The sequence below is a fragment of the Rhincodon typus genome, chromosome 45 (genome assembly GCF_021869965.1).
Source record: "Rhincodon typus isolate 14 chromosome 45, sRhiTyp1.1, whole genome shotgun sequence".
NCBI classification, from domain to species: Eukaryota; Metazoa; Chordata; class Chondrichthyes; order Orectolobiformes; family Rhincodontidae; genus Rhincodon; species Rhincodon typus.
The window spans coordinates 10,612,288-10,637,395 of record NC_063376.1 but is presented as its reverse complement, the minus strand read 5'-3'; the positions used below and the strand labels follow the sequence as shown (position 1 = coordinate 10,637,395).

Here is a 25,108-nt window from a genome sequence, read left to right as displayed (position 1 = left end):
CCTATGCCCCCTAATATTTGACATATCCACAAATGCGCAACTGGCATTGGTGGTTCAGTGGTAGAATTCCTTCCCACCACACAGGAGGCCCAGGTTCAATTCTTGGCCAATGTGTGGTATTGCTTTCTGTCCCTTCTTGCCACCCAACTTCCTTTCATATCACCGCCATGTTTCTCAACCTCTTTAGAAAGGCACAGTAGCTCAGCGGTTAGCACTGCTGCCTTACAGCGCCAGAGACATGGGTTCAATTCCAGCCTCAGGCAACTGTCTCTATGGCATTTGCACATTCTCCCCGTGTCTGCGTGGGTTTCCTCCGGGTGCTCTGGTTTCCTCCCACAGTCCAAAGATGTGCAGGTTAGGCCACGATAAATTGCCCATAGCTTCCAGGGATGTGTAGGCTAGGTGGATTAGCCATGGGAATTGCAGGGATAGGGTAGGGAGGTGAGACTGCTGGAATGCTCTTCAGAGAGTCAGTGTGGACTTGTTGCATCAAATGGCCTGTTCCCACACTGTAGGGATTCTATGATTAAGCAAACCCTAATTGCCCTTTCTATCCATGCCTCTCATAATTTTACACACTTCTTATCAGGTCACCTATCAGCCTCTAAAGATCTAGCAAAAACAATCCAAGTTTGTTGAACCTCTCCTGATGGCTATTACACTCTAATCCAGGCAAGATCCTGATAAACCTCTTCTGCACGCTCACCAAAGCCTCCACATCCTTCCTATAATGCAGCAACCAGAATTGAGCACAGTACTTCAAATGTCTTATACAGTTGCAACATGATTTGCAAACTTTTATACTCAATGCCCTGACCGATGAAGGCAAGCATGCCATATACCTTATTTACCGCCTTATCCACTTGTGTGGCTGCTTTCAGGGAGCCAGTGGTTTGGCCCACAAGATCCCTCTGTATATCAATGTTCCTATTGGGCTGGCCATTTCCAGTGCACTTTCCTCTTGCATCTGATCTCCCAAAATGCATCACACCTTTTCTGCCATCTGCTATTTTTCCTCTTGACTTTGATATCCATCCTCATTATCCACAATTCCACCAATATTTATGTTGTCTGTAAATTTACTACTCACATGACCCACATTTTCATCCAAATTGTTTATATATATTACAAACAACAGAGATTCCAGCACTGATCCCTGTGGAACATCACTGGTCACTGATCTCCACTCGCAGAAACACCCCTCGACAAATACCCTCTGTTTTCTTTGACCAAGCCAAATTTGTATCCAACTTGCCAACTCACTGTAGATTCCATGCGATTTGATCTTCTGGGCTAGCCTACCATAACAGACCTTTTCAAATGCTTTAGTAAACTCCAATAAGATAACATCCACTGCCTGACCTTCATCAATCATCTTCGTAACTTCCTCAAAAAACTCAATTCAGTTTGTGAGACAAGACCTCTTGTCATAAAGCCATGCTGACTGATCCTGATAAGTCCATTCTTCTTCAACTGCAAGTAAATCCTATCCCTAAGAATCTTCTCCAAAAATTTCCCTACTATTGGTGTAAGGCTCACCAGCCTATAAATTCTTGGATTATCCTTGGTTGCCCTTAAACAAAGGAATAACATTGGCCATTCTCTAATTTTCTGGGACCTCACCTATAGCTAAAGAGGGTACAAAGATCTCTGTCAAGGCCCCAACAATCTCTTCCCTTAACTCCCTCAGAATCCTGGTGAAGATCCCATCAGGTCCTGGAGACTCATTTACCTTAATGGTTTCCAAGATAACTAACACCTCCCCCTTCTTTAGAATCATTGAATCCCTACAGTGTGGAAACAGGCCCTTCAGCCCAACAAGTCCACACCGACCCTCAGAGCATCCCAGCCAGAACCATCCCCCTATAACCCACCTAATCTATACATCCCTGGACACAATGGGCAATTTAGCATGGCCAATCCACCTAGCCTGCACATCTTTGGACTGTGGGAGGAGACACAGGGAGAATGTGCAAACTCCACACAGACAGTCGCCCGAGGGTGGAATCGAACCCAGGTCCCTGGTGCTGTGAGGCAGCAGTGCTAACCACTGAGCCACCATGCCGCCCACAATTTATATCAACACGCCCTAGAATATCGACAAACCCCTCTCTAATCTTATCATCAACCATGTCTTCTCCTTGATGAACAATGTTATGAAATACTCATTAAGGACCTCACGACTTTCTCTGGCTCCACACAAATTCCCTCCTTTGTCCCTGATGTACACCCATGCACACACATGCGTGAACAAACACAGACATGCATGTGTGTGCACAGATGCACAGCGCGCACACACACCCAGTTATGCTTTACAACAACAACTTGCAATATAGATGGTGCCTTGAATGCACAGAATACATCCTAAGATGCTGCACAGGGAGCAAGTGATGAACAAAATGTGGTGTGAGGAGATGTTATGGACAGGAAGACAAAACCTCAGTTAAACAGGGAGGCTGCAAGCAAAATCGTAGTTACATGAGACGTGGGGGTGTCGAAAGGTTTAGGGAGGGAATTTCAGAGCTCAGGATCCAGGAAATGAAGGCACAGCCACCAATGGTGGAGCAATGGGAATTGGGGGATGGTCAAGATGGAGAATTGGAGGAGGATACAGAGATGTGGAGGGATATAGGGGCTGGAGAAGGTTACAGAGATAGGGAGGGGTATAGAGGCTGAAAAAGGTTCCAGATGTAGAGAGAGGTGTAGGGGCTGGAGGAGGTTGCAGAGATAGGGAGGGGTGTAGGGCCTGGTGGCCTGGAGGAGATTACAGAGTTAGGGAGAAATGTGGGGACAGGAGAAGGTTCCAGAGTTAGGGAGAGGTGTACAAGCTGGAGGAGGTTACAAAGATAAGGAGGGGAGCAAGATTACGGATGAGAATGTTTTTGCAGACTATTACTGGTGAGTGAGCTCAGAATGCGACGAATCAATGGGTAGCAAGGGTACGCACCAATGAACACTGGACAAGCTGGAGTTTGCAGAGGGGAGGAAGTCAGAGACAACAGTAGTTTTTCTTCATTTATTTAGTTTGTGTATTTGGCTGGTTGGGCCAGCACTTTTTTCCCATTTCTAATTGCCCGAGAAGAGGTGGTGGTGGTGAGCCACTCTAATGATCACAGCTGAGCGGCTTACTCGCCCATTTCAGAGGCTAGATAAAAGTTAGTCCCATTGCTGTGAGTCTGGAGTCACGTGAAGGCCCAGACCAGATAAGACTGGCAAATTTCCTTCCCTAAAGGATGTTAGTGACTCAGATGTTTTTTTTACAACAATCGATGATAGTTTCATGTCAATATTACTTAGATCAGCTTTTTAATCAAAATTTCAGACCCTTACACATAGGACAGCCATACGCTATTCAACCCATCAAGTCTCCTCCGCCATTCAGTAAGTTCATGGCTGATCTGATAATCCTTAACTCCACTTTCATGCCTTTTCCCATAACCCTTGACTCCCTTACTCATTAAAAATCTATCTCAGCCTTGAATATACTGAAAGACCCAGCCTCAACAGCTCCCTGCAGTGAAAGAATTCCACAGATTCACATCCTCCAAGAGAAGAAATTCCTCCTCATCTCTGTCTTAAATGGTGAGACCCCTTATTCTGATATGATGCCCTCTGGTCCTAGACTCTCCTACAAGGGAAAATACCTTCCAAGCACCTTCCCTATCAAGTCCCTTAAAAATCTTGCATATCTCACCAAGGTCATCTCTTAATCTTCTAAACTCCTATGAGTAAGGCCCAACCTACTCAACCTCTCCTCCTAAGACAGTCCATCCATACCCCGTATCAGCCCAGTGAAACTTCTCTGGCTGTCTCCTTTGCCAGGACATCTTTCCTTAGATAAGAGGCCCCAAACTGACAACAATTCAGAATTTTACTGCTGAGGTTTAGACCTATGTCTCCTGATCTCAAACTGTATGCTACAAAGCTGGCAGCTTCACAAAGGCCTGAGTTTTCCAGCAGAGGCTGGGCTAAAGCAGGCACCGCATTTTTCTATATCTTGCATTCTTCAGATATTTCTTTTGCCCCATGCCCTTTGTCCAGCAACGAGAATCTGAGTGGTCACTAGAAGGCCACTATGTTGGGGATTTGATCCTGTGCTTGATTCAATCCAGCAATCAAGGGCACAGAAAGGGTTTGTGTCAGTTGGAAAAGCCGGCACCAACATCATCATCGCTTGGCATCAGATGCAGCAGGTGAACAGGAAACAGAATGTGGGCCTTTACTCTAAGAGCAATGGGGTGTAAAAATCAGGAAGTCTTGCTATAACTGTGCAGGACATTGGTGAGACTACACCAGGAGTACTGAGTATCGTTTTGGCCTCCTTACTCAGAGAGGAATTTCATGCGATTCTTCGTAGGGAAGATTTGCACTGGAGGCACTTCAGAGAAATTTCTCTTAGTTGAAACCTGGGATGAAGGAGTTTATCACATGATGAGTGGTTGAACAATTTGGGCCTACACTTGTTGGAGTTTAGAAGAAGGAGGTGGTCTTGTTGAAATTCAGAGGCAGGATAGATGCAAAGAGGATGTTTTTCCTGTGGGGGAGCATTGAACAAAGGGACAGAGTTTAAAAATAAAGGGGTTCCCTATTTATGACAAAGATTCAGTGGAATTTTGACTCTCCAAATGTCATTAGCATTTAGAATTCTCTCCCCCACAGCACGGTGGGGGAGCTATGTAATTGGCTATATTCAAAGCTGAGTGAGACAAATTGTCGAGGGCCATCTAAAGGATGGACAGGAAAGTGGAGTTCAAGCCACAACCAAATCAGTTGTGATCTTATAGAATGAAGCTGGCTGAAGGGGTCTGAGTGACCTCCTGCTGCCTGATGATCTCCCTCTCTTGCTGCTCATGGGTTGGCCAACAGGAGACAAGCTGATTCACTGGTGACAGTCACTCCACTGGAACCCCAACCCCCCACTCCAGTCCACCTTCCCGCGTCATTCCCCATCCCCCCGCACCACCACTCCCTCCCACCCCTCCCCAACAACCTGTCGGAGCAGGACGTCTATTAAACCCTCAGCTGAAGTGAAGGGACAGTCAACCTGGAAGATAAAGAATGTGGAAGCAAACAGCATACTTGACTGGCTGTGCAGTTGCTGAGCAGTTGACTTGGAGCCAAAGCTGGTAGGTGCTTGGCCCCAACCAGGACTCCTTCGGTCCATCAGAGGAAGGGGGTCTGAAAAGAAAAGGGAAGAGAGGGAGAGAACTGAAAAAAGTAAGTAAAAAAAATCTTTCAAAAGAATAACAAATTCCACACCCTTTCCCTCCCCCCAACACAGCCCACTCCCATCTACAAACTCCCTCACTGTTCCTACCGAAATCTAACTACAAAGGACATCACCAAAATGACTTAAGGCTCTGCCTGGAACCTTTGATTGTGATTCATAGCGAAAGTATCAATCTTGACTGTTCCTAGCCTCCATTCCTGGCATTGCTCTGCCTCAGAAACAAATGGTGGCCAGCAGACCCGAATAGCCGCTCGTGTCTGATGGAGCCGCACGTGCTGCCAAACCAGGCACAAGAAATCCAACATTGCTCCGTTTACTGCCAATGGCTAGCGAAAGGCTAGACGAGGCCAAGAGCTGCTAAGTAACATGACATAATCCAATTTCTCTTTTGTGCCACAAAAGATCAATGGGTGGAGTTTACAGAGAGCCCTTTGAGGAGGAGAACACAGTCTCAGGCATAGCGGCAGCTATCTTAGTCTCAAATAAGGAAGAATTCCTTCACTAAATGGGTGGTGAATTTTTGGAATTCTCAACACCAAAGAACTTAAGGATGCTTCATTGTTGAATATGCGGGATTGGTTGACCTTTGGACTCCAATGGAATCAGGGAATTTGGGGGTCAAGTTCAGGAAATGGACTTAAGGTAGATCAGCTACGCTGTTATTGAATAGCAGAACAGCTTTGAAGGGCCGGGTGGCCTACTCCTGTTCATTATTTATATCTTTGACTAAATGTTCACTACGACAGCTACTTGATCATTGTAAAAATCCATCTCGTTCACTAATGTCCTCAGGGAAGGAAATCAGCCATCCTTGTCTAGTCTCGGCCTACACATTGACTCCAGACCCCACTGCAATGTGATTGGCCCTTAACGGCCCTCTGAAAAGGCTTAGAGAATCATATATATATTCAAGAAGGTGCTTCACTGTCACCTTCGAAGGCTAATTAAAGGCCATGCATTAATGCCAGGCTTGCAAACAAAGAATAAATTATTTTTTTAAAAGTACAGTTATTGGAATATTGCTACCTACAAGCAGACTGCTGCATTGCTTTCCACTTCAATAATGGCTGGAAGTGCATGTAGTCATATTGACCCCATCCTATGTGTGCCATAACTTTGGCTATGTAATGCATGGGGATGCCCTGTGATATGAAAGGGGTTATAAAAATGTAAGTGCTTTCTTTAAATTTGTATATGTTAATTGATCATATTGCTTACATTTCAACAAATTAGGTTCCTGATAGTGGGATGAAACAACTTTGCACCAGTTAAGGGGTACAACTACTTGGCTAGTGCTTGCCTGGGTAAATAGCCTTGTGATATAAACATCTCCTCACCGATGTGAGGGGTTAGTGTGACACAAATCATCAGGAATCCATGATAAGAGGCTGTGTCTAATGGGCATGTGCTCAACATGCTCAAGGGGTCACCCATTTAAGATGGAAAAGGGGAGGAATTTCTTCACTCAGAGGGAAGTGAATTTCTGGAATTCTTTACTGAAAGGGCTGTCGAGGCTGGGGCATTCAGTATATTCAAGGCTGAGACAGACAGATTTTTAATCAGTAAGGCAATCAAGGTGTATGGGGAAAATGCAGGAAAGTGGAGTTGAGGATGATGAAATCAGCCATGATCTCACTGAATGGTACAGCAGACTCAATGGGATGAATGGTCTGCCTCTGCGCCCATGTGTCATAGTCGAGTGCCCTAGCCTGATATTGGTACTATCCTCACCCACATCAACAATTCTCCGAGCTGAGATTCGATTCAGAACCAGTCACAACTCCAATTGGACAGTTCGCAGCTAGCCTGAGACAGTGGAAACCTTTTAAGGCTCAGCAGGGTACAGGCCAAGAGGGTGTTAGCCCTGTTTGATGACTCCAACACACAGGGTCACAGTTTCAGTGCAAGGTGTCAACCAGTTTAGGAGATGAAGAGGACTGTCTTTATTCAGGACAAAAGGGCAATGGATTTTTGGATACTTAACGAGTTAAGGATTTTAGGGAATATCCCCACATCCCACATGCATTACCATTACTGAATCCCCCACTATCAGCATCCTGGGGGTTATCATTGATCAGAAATTGAACTAGAGTAGCCATATAAATACAGTAACTACAAGAGCAGGTCAGAGGCTAGTAATCTTGCAGCGCATAACTCACTTCCGGACTCCCCAAAGCCTGTCCACTAGCCACAAGTCAGAAGTGTAATGGAATACTCCCCATTTGTCTGGATGCATGCAGCTCCAACGACACTCTAGAAACTTGACAGCATCGAGGCAAAGCAGGCTACTTAATTAGGACCACATCCACAAACATCTACTCCCACTACCACTCAGTAAGACGCACTGCAGAAATTCACCCAAGACAACACCTTCAAAATTCACAATCACTTCCATCTAGTATGACAAGGGCAGCAAATATATGGGAACATCGCCCCTGCAAGTTCCCTTCCAAGCCACTCCCTATCCTGACTTGGAAATATATCACTGCTCCTTCAGTGTTGTTAGGTCAAAGTCCTGGAATGCCCTCCCTGAAGGGTTTATTGTGGGTTTATCTACAGCACACGGACTGCAGCGGTTTAAGAAGGCAGCTCACCACCACCTTCTCAAGGGGCAATTAGGGATGGGGAATAAATGCTGAACCAGCCAGCGATACCCATAACTTACAAGTGACTTGTAGATGATGTACAGTCTTTGGTGAGTTGGTTCCTGCAGAATTCCCAGCATCTGACCAACTCTGCAGCCCTAGTCGAGGAAGGTGTGATACAGTGCACAGTCAGAAGCATTAGACAATAAAAGTAATTGGAAATTGAGATTTGAAATGAAGAGAGATGAACCTGAGGTCATGGATGCAGAATTCATTCCAAGTAGTATCAGAGTCTGAGATTTCCCAATCAAAATAGCCAACAGCTTTTCCCCATGGTAGGGGAGTCTAAAACTAGACAGCATTGGTTTAAGGTAAGAGGGGAGAGATACAAAAAGGTCCAGAGAGGCAATTTTTTCACACAGAGGGTGGTGAGTGTCTGGAACGGGCTGCCAGAGATAGTGGTGAAAGCGAATACAGTTTTGTCATTTAATAAACAATATTAGACAGGTAAATAGATGAGCTAGGTATGGAGGGATATGTAAAAAGTGCAGGCAAATGGGACTACTTTAATTGTGAAACCTGGGTGGCATGGGCAAGTTGCACTGAAGGACCTGTTTCCAAGCTGTAGACCACATAAAAAAGAACTAGTATTGATTCACTTTGAGAGGGAATACAATTGAAGATTATGGAAGTTGAACCTGAATGAAACAAAATTCAGGAGCATTGTGAACTGTGAGAAGAACAATGCTGAACTTCATAATGACTTGATGAGCTGGGAGAATGGGCAAATAGATGATAGACAATAGCAGGAGAGGTTGAGTACATTGGAGTTTAGAAGAATGAGAAGCAAACTCATTGAAACATACAAGATTCTTAGGGGACTTGACAGGGTCGAAGCGGAAAGATTGTTTCCTCTTGTCGGAGTCTAGGACCAGAGGTCATCATTTCAGAGTAAGGCTTGTGAATCTGTGTTTACCACAGAGGGCTGTCGAGGCTCTGAATTAACAATATTCAAGGCTGAGGTAGACAGATTTTTAATCAGTCAAGGAATCGAGGGTTATGGGGGAATAGGCAGGAAAGTGGAGTTGAGGATGATCAGATAAGCCACGATCTCATTGAACAGTGGAGCAGACTTGATGGGCTGAATGGCTTCCTTCTGCACCAATGTCTTAATGCAGTGAGGTGGGAAGTGATTCAATTTTGTAAGAAGGAATCAGACAGACAATCCAAAACAAAGATACAAATTTAAAGGGGTGATGTAGCAAAGGAATTGCATGTATGTGCAAGAGTCATTGAAGATAGCAGGACAGGAGAGAATGGTTAATAAAGCATTTAGTATCCTGGTCTTTTGAGTACAAGAGCAGGGTGGTTCTGTTCATCTCCAGTGAAATATTGCATGTGGTTCTAAGCGTTCCATTCTGGAAGGAATATAAAGGAATTAAAGGGAGTGCAGATGGGATTCACAGCAATAAGGTTCCAGGGATGAAGAGCTTCACTGACATGGATAGATTGGAGAAGTCGGGACTGTTTTCCTCAGACATAACGCCATTCATTAAGGTGTTTAACATCAGAATCGAAAGAGAAAAACTTCCCAACAGAGGGAGGATCGAGGAGAGGGCACAGATTTGAACTTTTTGGTAAAAGAAACAAAACAAAAAGCAAGAGGAGAAACCTTTTCACGCAGTGAAGGGGTTAGGATCTGAAGAGGACTGCTGGGGAACGTGGTGGACACAGGTTCAATTGAGACTTTGAAGAAATCACAAGACTGTTATTCAGTAAAAAAGGATTGTGCAGGGTTAAAGGAAGAAGATGAGAATGGTTCTAGATAAACTGCTTGTTCAGAGGAAAGCTACTGCAGGCACAATACACTGAATGGCCTCCTTCTACACTGCAGCAATCCTGCAATACATTAAAGTTGTATCGGACCTTGGTTAAACTACACTTCCAGATGAATGTATACGGTTCTCAGCCTCCAAATTCTATTGGAAAGACACTCAAAAAGGAACTGAGAGATTCCACAAAGCCTGAACGGGGTAGGGCTTGCTCCTTTACAATAAGGGTGGCCTAAGGAGGGTGATATCATGTTTTTCATAAATTATTAAGTGGTTTAATAGGGCAGATGCATAGCGAAAGAAAAGACATCGGGATCATCAATCCTAGACAGTTCCTAATAAATCCCAAGGAGAATTCAGGAGAAATATCTTCACCCAGAGAGGGAGGAGAATGTGGAACTAACTTCTATAGAGAATGGGCTAGGGGAATGAAGGGGGAGCTGGATAATTGCACAAAGAAGAAAGGATTTGGAGGATATTCTGATATGGGAAGATGATAAGAGGTTTGTGTGGAGCAGGATACTAGCATATAGAAGATGAGCTGAAAGCGCCATTTCTCTTTGCTGCATAATTCAATATAATTTTAAGAGCCAGCAACGAATCAGTTTCCTCAGAAGTGAAGGGAAAAGAGATATAAATCCCATAAGAATGCAGAAGTCCAGTGAGAGTTGCATGGGGTATCACCGGGAATTCAGTGAGCAAGGCACCGACAACATAATCTGAAGTAGCTGAATGAATGATCCAAGTTGAACACACCTGGTGCCAGTATGGAGGGAGCGCTGCCCTGTCAGAGAATTTGCTTTTATTTTATTTGCTCATGGAATGTGGGCGTCGCTGCATGCCCACCCCTAGTTCCCCCGGAAATGTTGGTGGGGAACTACCATTTTGAACCGCTGCAGTCCATATAGTGTAGGTTGATCCACAATGCCCTTGAGGGGGAATTCCAGGATGTTGACTCAACCATACTGAAGGAACAGCGATATATTTCCAAGTTAGGATGGGGAGTTGCTTGGAGGTGAACTCAGAGGGGCTAGTGTTCTCACATATCTCTGCTCTTATCCTTCTATATGGAAGTGGTCGTGGGTTATGAAGGGACTGTCTGAGGAGCTTTGATGAACTTCTGCTGTGCATCTTGTAGCTAGTACACACTGCTGCTATTGAGTGTCAGTGATGGGACAAGTGTTGAAGGTGGCAGATGGGGTGTCAAATCAATTAAAATACAGTCAAACTCTCTCAATGCTGCTGCATCTATGTAGCTTAACAACAACCTCCTCTGAAGATCCAAAATGAATTCATTCCATTGAATACTCTAGTTCCTCTTCAACATGTTCAGGATCATTCAGTAAAATGCACAGATGTTCCATTGGGAACCACAGGCAGCCCCAAGCAAAGTGCAAGTTACTGTAATGGTGGTAGGAAGTAATCCAATTCCCATGGGCCTTGAGCTATCAGCTGTATGGAGAGTGCTGGGGAGGGCTGCTTTTTTACTGGGACCACTCTGTCACTTGACCATCACCACAGCCAATGAGGGCGACTGCCTGGGACTGACTCAGCTGTTCCTATAGCTCAGAGCTCAATAGAACATAAATCTGTGAAAATGATCTGTTTATTGCCAGGACGTCAGTAAGACTTTTGTCTGACAATTTAAGTAAATGACACAGAGATATAATTACAAGGACACATTAACCTCACATGTGGATAGACTCCATCATCCATCAGATTGTGCAGGTGGTAAACAGGAGACTATAAAGAATCAGTCCTTCGAATCCTGAGCTCTATAATGACCATGAACTGTGGGATAATGTAGAGGAAGCTTTACCTTCTATCTAACCTTGTGTCATAATTGCCCCTGGAGTGTTTAATAGACACAGTCTCCAGTGAGGTCTGCACTGTATCTAACTGCTTTGTATACCAGTCCTTGGAGTATTTGATGGGGATAGTGTAAAGATAGTTTTAATTTCATTTTAAAAGAGTCGAGGAAGTTTTATTTTGTGTCTTTCCCTATGCTGTCCCTGTCATTATGTTTTTTTTATTTTTGTGCCAAGCAAGAATGCTGCAGTTTCTGTACGTTCCCTGCAAGCTTACTCTATTATTCTATTTTCCCCCTCTTAATCAATCCCTGTGTCCTCCTTTGCTGAAATCTAAACTGACCCTCACTGGCCTAGAGCAAGTGGTTGGCTCTGAACCAGCTCAGCAAGCCACACACCTTCCCAAGGGCGGTTAGGGGGATAGATGCTGGCCTGCCTAACAATGCTCACATCTCAATAATGGTTATTTGGGCAGCACAGTGGCTCAGTGGTTAGCACTGTTGCCTCACTGCGCGAAGGATCCGGGTTCGATTCTGCCCTCGGACAATAGTGGAGTTTACACATTTCCTTGTGTCTGTGTGGGTTTCCACTGGGTGCTCCGGTTTCCTCCCACAGTCCAAAGATGTGCAGGTTAGGTGATTTGGCTGAACTAAATTGGCCATAGTGTCCAGGGATGTGTAGATAGGTGTGTTAGCCTCGGGAAATGCAGGGTTACAGGGAAAGGGTAGGAAGACGGGTCTGGGTGGGATGCTCTTTCGAGGGGCAGTGTGGACCTGTTAGGCCGAAGGGCCTGTTTCTACACTGCAGGGATTCTATTATCATAGAATTCTTACAGTGCAGGAAGAGGCCATTAGAACCATTGTACCTGTGCTGACAGTCTGAAGAGCATCCCACCCAGACCTAACTCCCTACTCTATCCCTGTAACCTCACATTTACCATAGCTAATCCACCAAGCCTGCACAGCCCTGGACACTACAGGGCAATTTAGCATGGCCAATCCACCCTTACCTGCAGATCTTTGACTGTGGGAGGAAGCCAGAGCACCTGGCAAAAACCTTTGCAGACATGGAGAGAATGTGCAAACTCCAGTCACCCAAAGCTGGAATTGAATCCAGGTCCCTGCAGCTGTGAGGCAGCAATGCTAAGCACTGAACCAGTGTGCCGCCCTGCCATATCTGTCCTGGAAGTGTTTGATGAGGACAGTGTAGAGGGCACTTTACTCTGTATCTAACCCAATGTTGTCCCTGTCTCGGATATGTTTGATGGGGAAGTATAGAAAGAGCTTTACACTGTATCTAATTCCCTGCTGTACCAGTCCTGGAAGAATTTGATGGGGCAGTGTATAAGACAAGTCATACCAGACTCGAAATGTTGACTCTGTCTGCCTCTCATCATGGATGCTGCCAGATCTGCTGAGTTTCTCCAGCATTCTCTGTGTTTGTTTCAGATTTCCAGCATCTGCAGCAACTTGCTTTTAACGAAGATTCTGAGGGGACTTCACAGGATAGAAGTGAAAAGGTTGTCTCCACTACTCCCCCATCACTCTCCTGTCCACACCCCCACCCCCACCCCCACCCTCACCCCCGTCCCCCATCACCCCCCTGTTCCCCGGGGTACCAAGGAAATGAGGAGAGCCACAGTTTATAACAAGGGATCTTTCATTTAAGGCCAAGATGAAGAGGATGTTATTCTCTCAAAGAGGGTGTTAATCTTTGGAATTCTCTTCCCCTTAACAGCAGTCCAACCTGGGGCCGTATGTACATTCTAAGGTGAGTTAAACAGATCTTACATCAAAGGTTACGCAGGGGAATGGGGAAAACAGGCCAGAGTAGTGTAGTTAAGGCCACAACCAGGTCAGCCATATTTTCATTGAACGGCAGAGCAGGTCTGAGGGACCAAATGGCCTACTCCTGCCCTTTTCTCTTGTGTACATTGACTTCATTGTTCTCATATTTGAGATCCAGATTATCAGTAGTAATATGGTGAAGACATCTGACACTGAATACCTTATTTGATGGTCAGTAACAACGTATGTACGTCTGTCTAATGTACATGCACCATTCTACTTCAGCACCACTAGCCTAAGGTGTTTCTGCTCATCATAGCTATTGAAGAAACATTAAGGCAATAAATCCTTATCACTGGAAATGCTACCATGCATGAACCATTCACCAACATCCATACAATCTGGAATATCAGTCTGTCTGAAATCTGATTCTAATCTGGCAAAAAGAGGAAGGCAAATTATTATAGTAACATATAAAATGCTGATGGGGCTAGACAGGCTAGATACAGGAAGAATGTTCCCTATGCTGGGAAAGTCCAGAACTAGGGGTCACAGTCTAAGAATAAAGGGTAAGCCATTCAGGACTGAGATGAGGAAGAATTCCTTCAGACAGTTGTAAGCCTGTGGAATTCTTTACCACAGAAAGCTGTTGGGGCCAGTCCGTCAGATACATTCAAGAGGGAGCTGGAAATGGCCCTTGTGGCTATAGGGATCAAGGGGTACGGACAGAAAGCGGGAGTTGGATTTGAAATTGCTTGAGCATTTTAAAAAAGGGGGAGGCGATGATCTAGTGGTATTATCGCTGGAATGTTAATCCAGAGACCCAGACAATGTTTGGGGACCTGGGTTCAAACCCCGCCATGGCAGATGCTGGAATTTGAATTCAATAAATATCTGGAATTAAGAGTCGAATGATGACCATGAGTCCATTGTCAATTGTTGGGGAAAAACCCATCTGGTTCACTAAAGTCCTTTAGGGAAGGAAACTGTCTTCCTTACCTGGTCTGGCCTACATGTGACTCCAGACCCACAGCAATGTGGTTGACTCTTAACTGCCCTCTGAGCTTTTAGGGATGGGCAATAAATACTGCCTAGCCAGCAACGCCCTCATCCCGTGAATAAATAAAAAAAAGCCATGATGATATTGAATGTTGGTGCAGCCTCAAAGGGCCGGATGTCCTACCCCTACACCTATTTTCTACGCTTCTATGTTTCTAATCCACCAAAATATCCAAGGAAAGCAGAAAGCTGGGCCAAATGGATTAGGTAGATAAAGAGAGCCCTGCATTTATATAGTGCCTGTCAGCACCTCAGAATATTCCAGAGTATCTGGAATGGAGGGAGTTGCCTTGTGAGGAAAGGAAGGACAGCCTGGGCTTGGACGTGCAGAAGTTTAGAAGCGTAAGAGGCAACTCAGTTGAAATATTTAAGATTTGAAGAGGTTTTGATACACAGACGTGGAGAGAGTAGGGTCAGTGGACTTGAAACGTTAACTCTGTTTCTCTGTCCACAGATGCTGCCCAGACCTGCTGAGTTTCTCCAACATTCCCTGAGGTTTTTTTTATATCAGATATCCAGCATATGTGACACTTTGCTTTTATGTGTCGGGGGGGGGAATGTTCCCTCTGTGGGAGAATCTAGAACAAGGGGCCAGAGGACATTGCTACAAAATCAGAGGGTGCTGTTTAAAACAGAAATAAGAAGGAGTTTTATTTTCACAGAGCGTGGTGAGTTTTTGGAACTCTGTTCCTTGAAAAGAAGTGGAAACAGATTCTTGGTTTTTTTTAAGGCTGGGGTGGATAGATTCTTGTTAAATAAGGGGTGAAAGGGCTGGATAAGCCATGATCTTATTGAACACTGGAGTTAGCTCAAGGGGTTGAGGGGCCGAGAGGCCTACTCCTGCTGCTTACCTGGCATCTATGTTTGTAAACTCACATGGTGATCTTGAGTAGCTAAACTATTTTACTGAGGGTGATTGTGGGTAATTACTGTCCCTGGATACCACAGGAGGGATCCTACTGTTCTCCTTTCTTGTGCTAACAGATCAGGAGCCAGCATCGTGTATGGATAAAAGCAAAGAACAGAACTCTGGAACGGAGGGATGAACAGCAACTTGGAACTATGACCTGCGGTAGTTCCAGCTACAAGCTTGGTAACACAGCTCTTCAGTGGTTAGTAATGGAGTGAAAAATACAGTTCTGGAGTTCTGGGAATATTATGAGAAACAGAACACTGAATTAGGAATGAGACATAGATCTGAAGCAGCCAGGCAAGTGGGATTGGGGTGCTCGGGAGTGGAGATCTGGAACAAAGATCTGGAATGATATGAAATGGCGACCTGGAGCAATCTGCAATGGAGATCACGAATGTCTTGGAATAGATATAAGGAGGTAACAACTGAGATCTTGCTTAATCAGGAGCAGATATCTGATCAGGAACAGAGATCTGGCATAATCTAGAATGGAGATCTGGAGTTATCAGGAAGAGGGATCTAAAGTAATTGAGAACAGATCTGGAGAGATCAGGAAGAGAAAGCTGCAGTGGCCAGGGCAGATTGAGAGATAGCTGGAACAAAAGACAGGACCTAGACTGGCTAGTAACAGGTTTGGGAACAATATCACAAATGTAAATCTGTACTTGTCAGAAACAGGGTCACAAATGGTTCTGTTTGGGAATGGGGTGCAAGCAGAGATCCGGAACCTTATGAGGATGGCAATCAGGGAGAAAAAAATGTGACGGGGGCTGATCTTTCATCAGCCTGAAAACATTACTCAGGCACTGCCAGGCAGAAAGGGGTTACTCCCAGCCATTACTGCTTTCATTTCAGATTTCCGGAACCACAGATCTGTTCCTCCATGTAGGTTTTTTTCAGATCAGCAGGAATAGAATAAGGAGAAAGGGTTGCAAAGAGGAGAGCAACAGGTCTGGAACAGTGGCCTGGAGTGTCCCAGAGTAAACTAGGAAATTATGATCTGGGGTGATCAACACACTAATGGAATCAAGGCTTCGGGAATATTCAGGAATGTTGTGAATGGCTAGAATTTTATTTTTAAAAAAGGGAAGGAAAGTAAAGAAGTTGCCAAGACAGAGGTAGTCAGGAACACAGTTGGGAAGCCAGATCAGGAGCGGCAGTGGGGAGCAAACAGCAGTGTAGGGTAGCCTTGGAGCAGAGATCTGAAATGGATCCTAAATTGTCAGCAATGGGGATCCAGAAGTGTATCTGGTAGAGATGTTGAATTGTCGAGTGGAGCTAGAATGGTCTATGATGGGAGGGATGTGGTATCTAGAATGGGTATCTAGAATGAACTGGAGCATTGCTTTACCAATTAAGTAACATTACCACTATGCTACCATGCTCACAAGTCATCGGATAGGTAAGGTTAGATACAGGTTAGGCACGTTCCAGCAAGGATATAGCAGGAGAATCAAAACTTTGGTGGATGACGAGGGAGACAGAGGATAAGATATAAAAGGATACATGAGGAATGTCATACTCATGTGAAACCCAAATACAAGGGAAAGAGAAAAATGAAGTTGGTAAAAGAGAAACTGAGAACAGGATGAAAATCAACGTCAATGGAACTTCAGGAATCGCCTATCAGTGAGTAAGCAGCCAAGCAGGCAGTGAAACACAGGATTAGGTGATGAGTTTGTCCCATGGGATTGTTGGGAATGGGATTGTTCTTCCCTCCGGCTTTGGGAGTGGGGGAGTAATGTAGAACCAGCAGATAGATCTCAGAATAAGGGGTCAACCATTGAGGGAAGAGATAAGGAGGGCTTTCTTCACTCAGAAAGCAGTGAGTTTTTGGAATTCTCTACACAAGAGCGCTGTGGAGGCTCAATCATTGAGTAGGTTCATTACAGACAAAGATCAATAGGTTTCCAGATTTTAAATCTATCAGGACATATAGATATCAGGCAGGAAAATGACACTGAAGTAAAAATTCAGAAATAATCTCGTTGGATGGTACAGCAGGCTCAATGGATTGAGTGGCCTCTGCTCCTATCTCCTCTGTTTCTAAGGCTCGGGACAGTCCCATTAGGGTCAAAGTGAGTAATACATACTTCAAGGCACAGGGCAGGTTTAAAATACTGAAAGAAAACTTTGTACTAAACACAAGGATGTTGATAAAAACTGAGAAAAACTGAGAAACAGAATGTACTGAAGAGGCTGACTTTACTCCAAGTTGATAAGTCTCCTAGTCCTCAGCTTACATCCCAGATTGCTCTTGGAGATAGATTGAAGATAGTTGAAGGGCTAGCCATAATCTTCCAGCATTTCTCTGGAGATGGGCAAGATGCCAAAGGATCAGTGGCAAATGTGACACCATTATGTCAGGAAGGGAGTAACAACACTCCTCACAACTATTGTCCAGTCAGTTTAAAGTCAGTGAGGGGTGAGGTTTCAGAAAGGGAAGCCAGCATGGACTAATAACAAGCTGATTACTTTTAATTTATTTGACAAACTTCTTGATAAAGTGATATGAGGAAAATGTGGCATATGTTATTGATAGGCATTTCAGATCTTATGAAAGTACTTGACAGACTCCCAATAGGCTAGGAGAATAAACAAAAAGTGCTGGTTACACCCTAACTAGAGCCTTGTGTCCAATCTCCATACTATAGGAAGAATGTGAATATCTGAGAGAGAGTGCAGAGGATATTTCCCAGAATGGTTCCAGGAATGAGGGAGGTTTTAGCAATGAGGTTGTGTTCGAGAAACTGGGCTTATTCTCTTCAAAGCGAAAGAGACTGAAGGAAGATTTGATCAAGGTGTATGAGACAATGAGGGGTTTGGATAAGGGGCATGAAGAAATGCAGGAGTGTTTTTCTGCAACCAGTGGGAATGATCTGGAACTCTCAGACACCTGAACTGAGGTTGGAAGTGAAAACAATGAACAACTTCAAATGGTAATCAGACAAACACTTGAGGAATAGTATGAGGGAATTAGACTAATGAGATTTTAATTGCCTAGCAGTGGCAATCTAGAATGGACAATGATAGGCATCTAGAAAGGTCACCAATTTGTGCAAAGAATGTCCTGTATCCGTAATCCACAATGAGCATTGATGGGGATCTAGAATGGCCATCAATGCGTACCCAGACTGATCTATATTAATGATCTAGAATGGACAGAAATTTGGGGATCTAGAATTTACAGTGATAGTGATCTAGAGTAGTATGGTCTAGAATGGATAGTGATTGGGATCTAGAATGATAATTTAGAGATCTAGAATAGTCATTGATTTGGGGATTTAGAATGATGGTAATTTGGATGACCTGGAATGGGCAGTGATGGGAATCTAGGATGGCCACCAATGCATACCCAGATTGACATGTATCAGTGAACTAGAATGGACAGTGATAGGTATCTAGAATGGTTAGTAATTTGGGAATCTCGAATGAACCATGATGGAGATCCAGAATAGTGCATAATTTAGATGATCCAGATTGGACGGTATTGGAGATCTAGAATGGTCAGTAATTCAGGTGAGCAAGAATGGACAGTGATGGGATCCAGAATGGTCAGTGTAAGAGATCTAGTCAAGGAAGTAACAGCCATCTAGATTGATCAATAACAGTGATCTAAAATGGTCAGTATTCAGGATCTAATATACTCACTAACAGGGATCAACAATGATCAATGGATTTTGGAGATCTGGAGTTCAATGGGGAATGGCACCAGACAGTATTGAGGAGAAAATGAGAAAGGGTTCATTTAAAGGAACTGAGGTGCAGTCAGCAACAGAGGTCTAGCCTGACCAATCTCAGAGCACAGGACAGTGACGGGAAGAGGCAACTAACATGGAGGAGAGCAAACAATGTAGAGTGACCACAACGAGATACCTGGAGGGGCACAGAATGAAGCTGGAATCAACTGGCTGTTATGGGTCAGGAAAACAATCGGAGTGCAGAGATCTCGGATGTGTGCAATGGTTGGGAGATTAGAAAGCTGTCGAACGAGGATGTGGAGGGAATTGTACACAATGCAAAGAACTGAAAAGTCACAGTGTTCCCAGATCAGAAAGTCAAACAGGCCAATAAGTACAGGGGTGCTGGGCGAGTGGGGCTTGTGCAAGTAAGTGTGTGGATGAGGTCCTGCACCTTTCAGGTAGGAGATGGGAGAATCAGTCATTGAATTTAACATTTCAGAGCAGTAATGAGGATTTCATTGGCAGAGGAGCTGCAACAGATGAACAAGATTCTAAGTGTCCTACGGCAGTTGGGGTAGCGGAGATTTGTAACAATCTAGAACCGTGATCTGGAAAGCCCAGTACTGCAATGAGAACGGATGTGAAGCAGCCATGACTCAAATGAGGAGGCGTGATCCGTGAAGGCAGCAACAAAGACCTGGAGTAGCTGGGAGCAGAGTTGGCACCATAATCTGCGTTGATCAGGAACTGAGATCAGAAGCCATTAGCATCAGAGAACTGGAGCAACAAGGATCAGGAACTGAGATCTGGAGTGATTTGAAACCAAGATCCAAAGTGATCAGGAGCTGAGATCTAGAAACGGCCAGAAACTGAGATGTGGAGATACTAGGAACTGAGATCTGAGAGACCAGGAACCAAGATCTAGAGTGCGTAGGAATGGGATCCAGCGTGGTTAGGAATTTGGATCCTGAACGATCAGAAATTAGCATCCTGAATGATCAGGAATCGAGATTGGGAGTGATTAGGTATCAGGATCCTCAGTGATCAGGAACTGGGCTCAACAGACAGGACCTAGAGTGAGCAGAAACCAAAGCCCTATCACAGAGGTATATAGTGATCAGGACCTGAGATCTGCATTGATCAGGAACAGAGGCATGAACAGAAATCATATGTAGCAAGTATCAGGCTGGAGGACAGAGGTATGCTAGGGAGACAGATCTGGGGTGATCCCCCATGGAGATTTGCATAGTAACAGAGTGGGCAGTGGTCATCTGGAAGAACCAGGAATGGGGTGAGAATCATACAACATGGAAACAGACCCTTTGGTTTGGAAAGGCAACGACTGATTAGGGATAGTCAACACAGCTTTGTGCATGGGAAATCGTGTCTCACTAACTTGATTGAGTTTTTTGAAGAAATGACAAAGAGGATTGATGAGGGCAGAGCAGTGGAAATTATCTATATGTACTTCAGTAAGGCGTTCGACAAGGTTCCTCATGGTAGACTGGTTAGCAAGGTTAGATTACATGGAATACAGGGAAAACTAGCTATTTGGATATAGAACTGACTCAAAAATAGAAGTGGTGGTGGTGGAGGGTTGCTTTCCAGACTGGAGACCTGTGACTAGCAGTGTGCCACAAGCATCAGTGCTGGGTCCACTGCTTATTGTCATTTATATAAATGATTTGGATGTGAACATAGGAGGTATGGTTAGTAAGTTTGCAGATGACAAAATTGGAGGTGTAGAGAACAGGAAAGAAGGTTACCTCAGAGTACAACGGATCTTATTAGAGAGGCTCATGGGTCGAGACGTGGCAGATGGAGTTTAATTTAGAAAAATGTGAGGTGCTGCATTTGGAAAGGCAAATCATGGCAGGTCTTAAACACTTAAAGGTAAGGTCCTGGGGAGTGCTGAACAATGAGACCTTGGAGTACAGGTTCATAGTTCCTTAAAAGTGGAGTCGCAGGTAGATAGGATAGTGAAGAATGCATTTGGCATGCTTGCCTTTATTGGTCAGTGCACTGAATACAGGAATTGCCTGCATTTGGCCCATATCCCTCTAAACCCTTTCTATTCATGTACCTCTCTAAATGTCTCTTAAATGATGCAACTGTACCTGCATCATGAACTTGCTCTGGCAGTTCTTTCCACATATGAACTACCCTCTGTGTGAAGAAGTGGGCCTTCAGATCCCTTTTAAATCTTTCTCCTCTCATCTTAAAAATATGCCTCTAGGTTTGAACTTCCCTACTTTAGGCAAAATAGCTTTGCTAGTCATCTTCTCTATGCCCGTCATGATTTTAATAAGGATGCTGGCCTCATTTCCTGTCATAACACAAAAACAGAAGTTGGTGGAAAAGCTCAGCAGGTCTGTGAAGAAAAAATCAGAGTTAATGTTTTGGGTCCGGTGACCCTTCCTCATTTTCCTGTGTTTTCCTTGTAACCCTTGATTCCCCAACTGATCAAGAATCCACCTATCTATCTCAGCATTAAATATACCCCAGGACTCTGCCCCTACAGCTCTAGGTGACAAGAACAGGGCATTCATAATGGAGAGGCAATTGTCTCATGGAATTATAGCTAAACTTTTAACCCAGATAAGATCATATTCTGGAGTCCCGGCTTTCAATCCTACCAAGGTGGAATTTGAATTCATGTGGAAAATCTGGAATTAAAAGTTGAATAGTGGCCATGAAACTGTCATCGATTGTTGGAAAATCCCATTTAGGACCATAGGAACAGGAGTAGGCCCTTCAGCCCTTTGAACATGTTCCACCATTCAATGAGATCATAGTTGATTTGTGATCTAAATCCATATTCCTACCTTTGGCCCATATCTCTTCATATCTTTGCTCAACAAATATTTATCTACCTCAGATTTAAAATTAATAACTGATCCAGCATATGTTGCCATTTGTGGAAAAGAGTCCCCAGACTGCTACCATATTTTTTGTATAAGAAGTTCTTACAGTCTCAGAAGAAAGGGGCATCAATTTGAGACTAAGGTGAGGAGGAATTTCTTGTCTCAGAGGGTTGTGAGTCTTTGGAACTCCCTAAATAGTGAGCAAGGGAGTGGAAAACATGGACCTCGGCTACCCAGGCAATGGATCTGAAATTGCGTTCTGGAGTTGACAAGCAGGATATACAGTGTCCACTTACAGATATCAAGAACAAAGAGCTCAGTAACAGAGATCTGTATTGGATGACGCATTCAGTCAAACAGGCTTAAGGGGCTGAATGGCAAAACCTGCTCCTATTTTGACTGTTTGTATGAAATAAGGCACGGAAAGAGATGTTGATTGGCCAGTAATAGAGATCAGGAGTTGTCAATAATAGAGATTTGTGTTGGACAATACTGGAGGAGCAAATTACTGCAGATGCTGGAAGCTGTAATGAAAATAATTGCTGCAAATCACAGCAGATCAGGCAGCATCCAGGGAGAGACAGCAAGCTAACGTTTCAAGTATAGATGACTCTTCATCAGATGAAGACTCTGATGAAGAGTCATCTAGGCACGGAGCTTCAGCTTGCTCTCTCTCTCCACAGATGCTGCCTGATCCACTGTGATTTCCAGCAATTTTTTTTTATTTTCAGGACAATACTGGAGGCTTGGATCAACTACTAGAAAAGATCAAGATTGGACAAGTAATGGTGCTCTGTCCAGCTACTCAAGCATTGACAAATCAAAAAAAAGTGGGGAAAGGTAATGGATCACTGCAACTGGAGGATGGGGACATCAACCATCCTATGGAGCAGGAGGCAGGAGCAGAGTGAAAACTGGGATTGGGATGTAGACAGAATCATAAATAGAGATGGAACCAGAATGAGCAGTCCCTGTTTAATGACAATGTTAACAGTTGAGACTAATTAGGTCCCATTCACCAGATTCTGCTTCTTCGGAACAATAAGGGACCAGTTCCATCTTCGACAGCTGTTAAAGCTACAAGCAGACAGCTGTAGTCACCATTAATTGATACACAAAGACAACTTTCAATTGGGCAGATTCCAGGGTTCAGAGAGATTATGATTGGACCATAAAGTGCCCTCCTACATCGATTAGTAGATAGTCAGCCAGAATCAGTGGTTTGAGAGTGATCAACAACAGATCTGGAGTGAAGGGCCACAAAGATTTGGAGATACTGAGGGCAGAGATCCAGGATGATCAGGAACAGACCTGAGAGGGTAGGTACAGAGATCCCGAGAGTTTGGAAACAGATGGTATGGCCAGGAACAAAGAGGTTGAGTCATCAGGATCAGAGATCGGGACTGAACAGAAGTACAGATCTGGAATGGTCAGGAATAGAGATCATGAATGTTTTGGGACAGAGGACCAAGAGATGGAAAACATAGATCTGGAGTGAATAGGAACAGGGGTCTAGAATGAAACAAAGTGCTGGAGAAGCTCAGCAGGTTTGGCAATGACCGTGGAGAAAAAGACAGAGTTAATGTTTCAAATCTTGTATGACTCTTCTCCTCTACAAGGTATCCAGATCTATGGTGGCATCTTCAGACAGAGATCGAGAGTGGTGAGAAGCAAAATATGGAGTAGTCAGAGTGTAGAGGATCACAGATCTGGAGTGGTGAAGAGCACAGATCTGAAGCGGTCAACAGCAGAGTTCTGGAGCACAGATCCAGAGTGAGCAGGAGCATAGATCTGCAGCGAAGGGTAACATGGATGTGAAACAATCAGCAACAGAGGTCTGGGGTGATCAGGAATAAAATCTGGTGGCTCACAAGCAGAAATTTGGAGTGATCTCAAGCAGAGATTTGGAGAGATTAGGAGCAGTAATCTGGAATCAGACTGATGAAGTTTTGTGCTGTTTTAATCTAGGTTTATAGTCACTGCCTCAGATGCCCTTTGAAGCCCCCAGCAAACCATGCAACCTATGACCTGGGAACAGCTGGAATCACATCAGGGTCTGTTTCAGAGGAACAACAGGACAACTGGTCCCAAGTGGCCGCCTTCTGTGCCAAAATGCTGGTGTGATTCTGTTACAGGCCAGCACCTGGAGTTCAGGCAAGACCTGGCAGGTGCTTACCAGCAGTGGAGCGCTCCCCACTTCAGCACATGGAGTGCAGCAAAGATGTTAATGGTTGGGGAGGAGCGCTCACTGGGGCCAAGACACAAAACACCTCCGCGTGACTGAAGAGATCTCTTCCCAAGGCTGCAAAGGGCAGTTAGACACACTGAATTAGAGTCCAGAGCCACCGACGTGTCAAATCCTCACACCATCTAATGTCTGGGTTACAGATGGACATGTATCATGGAATCATAGAATCCCTACAGTGTGGAAGCAGACCATTCGGCCCACCAAGTCCATGCCAACCCTCAGAAGAGCATACACAGACCTACCCTGCATTTCCCATGGCAAATCCACCTAACCTGCACATCTTTGGACCATGGGAGGTAACTGGAACACCTGGAGGAAACCCATGCAGAGACAGGGAGAATGTGCAAACCACACAGTCGTCAGAGGGTGAAATTGAATCCAGGTCCCTGGCAATTTGAGGCAGCAGTGCTAACCACTGTGCAGTTTCAGAGCTTAGTCACAGACGATGACGATCAGGAGTCATAGGAGGAGAAGGCATTAGGAATGGTCGAAACCCACTGTGAGTTCTAGTCACTTAATAACCAGTACTTTTCATCAATACACCAGAAGGTGAGACACACATGCGTACACACATACACACTCACACCCAAATGCACACTCAAAACAAAACAAAAGGACAAACAATGATTATATAACCACTATCACCAAAAACAGTTCATCAAACAGGTCATGGGAGCAAGACGGCAGACCAGGTTCAACCATCAATCGATTTAATTTCTGCATTTCGTTCTTACAAAATTTTAAAAGGAACAATTTTCTTGCAAAATGCCGCTCTCAAAAGCTTACAGAACATGAAAACAACCGTATTTTTATATATATATATATATATATACACAAAAAAAAACTACTGAAAAGAACAAAAAAGCACATTGAAAGAGAGTGCAAAAAGTTTCGAAGATGTTAAAAAAAAAGGAAGAAGCTTTGGAAATAAAAGATTTTATTTTGTCTTTTTCTAAAAAAAAGAAAAAATTCGAAAGAGGGTCGTGGGGTTGGGGTGGGAGGGAATTGTTAACATGCATTGGAAAAAAATACCTTCATCTTCAAGACTGCCAAATGCGTCGTTATCATCTGATTTTTTTGTGAGTGGACCTAGGACCAG

General features: G+C 44.3%; 1 protein-coding gene across 4 annotated transcripts in view; it reads right to left on the bottom strand.

Moving 5' to 3' along the window:
- LOC109923069 (neuroligin-1-like) overlaps positions 1-25,108 on the bottom strand; it is a 266,531-nt gene that overhangs the window by 128,560 nt on the left and 112,863 nt on the right. For 2 of the 4 annotated variants that reach the window (XM_048620221.1, XM_048620222.1), the window contains exon 3: positions 25,042-25,098. The exons of the other annotated variants lie outside the window; for them this stretch is intronic. In XM_048620221.1, coding sequence (XP_048476178.1) covers positions 25,042-25,098 — 57 coding nt within the window. The remainder of the gene's footprint in view (positions 1-25,041; positions 25,099-25,108) is intronic. 4 annotated transcript variants of the gene reach the window in all.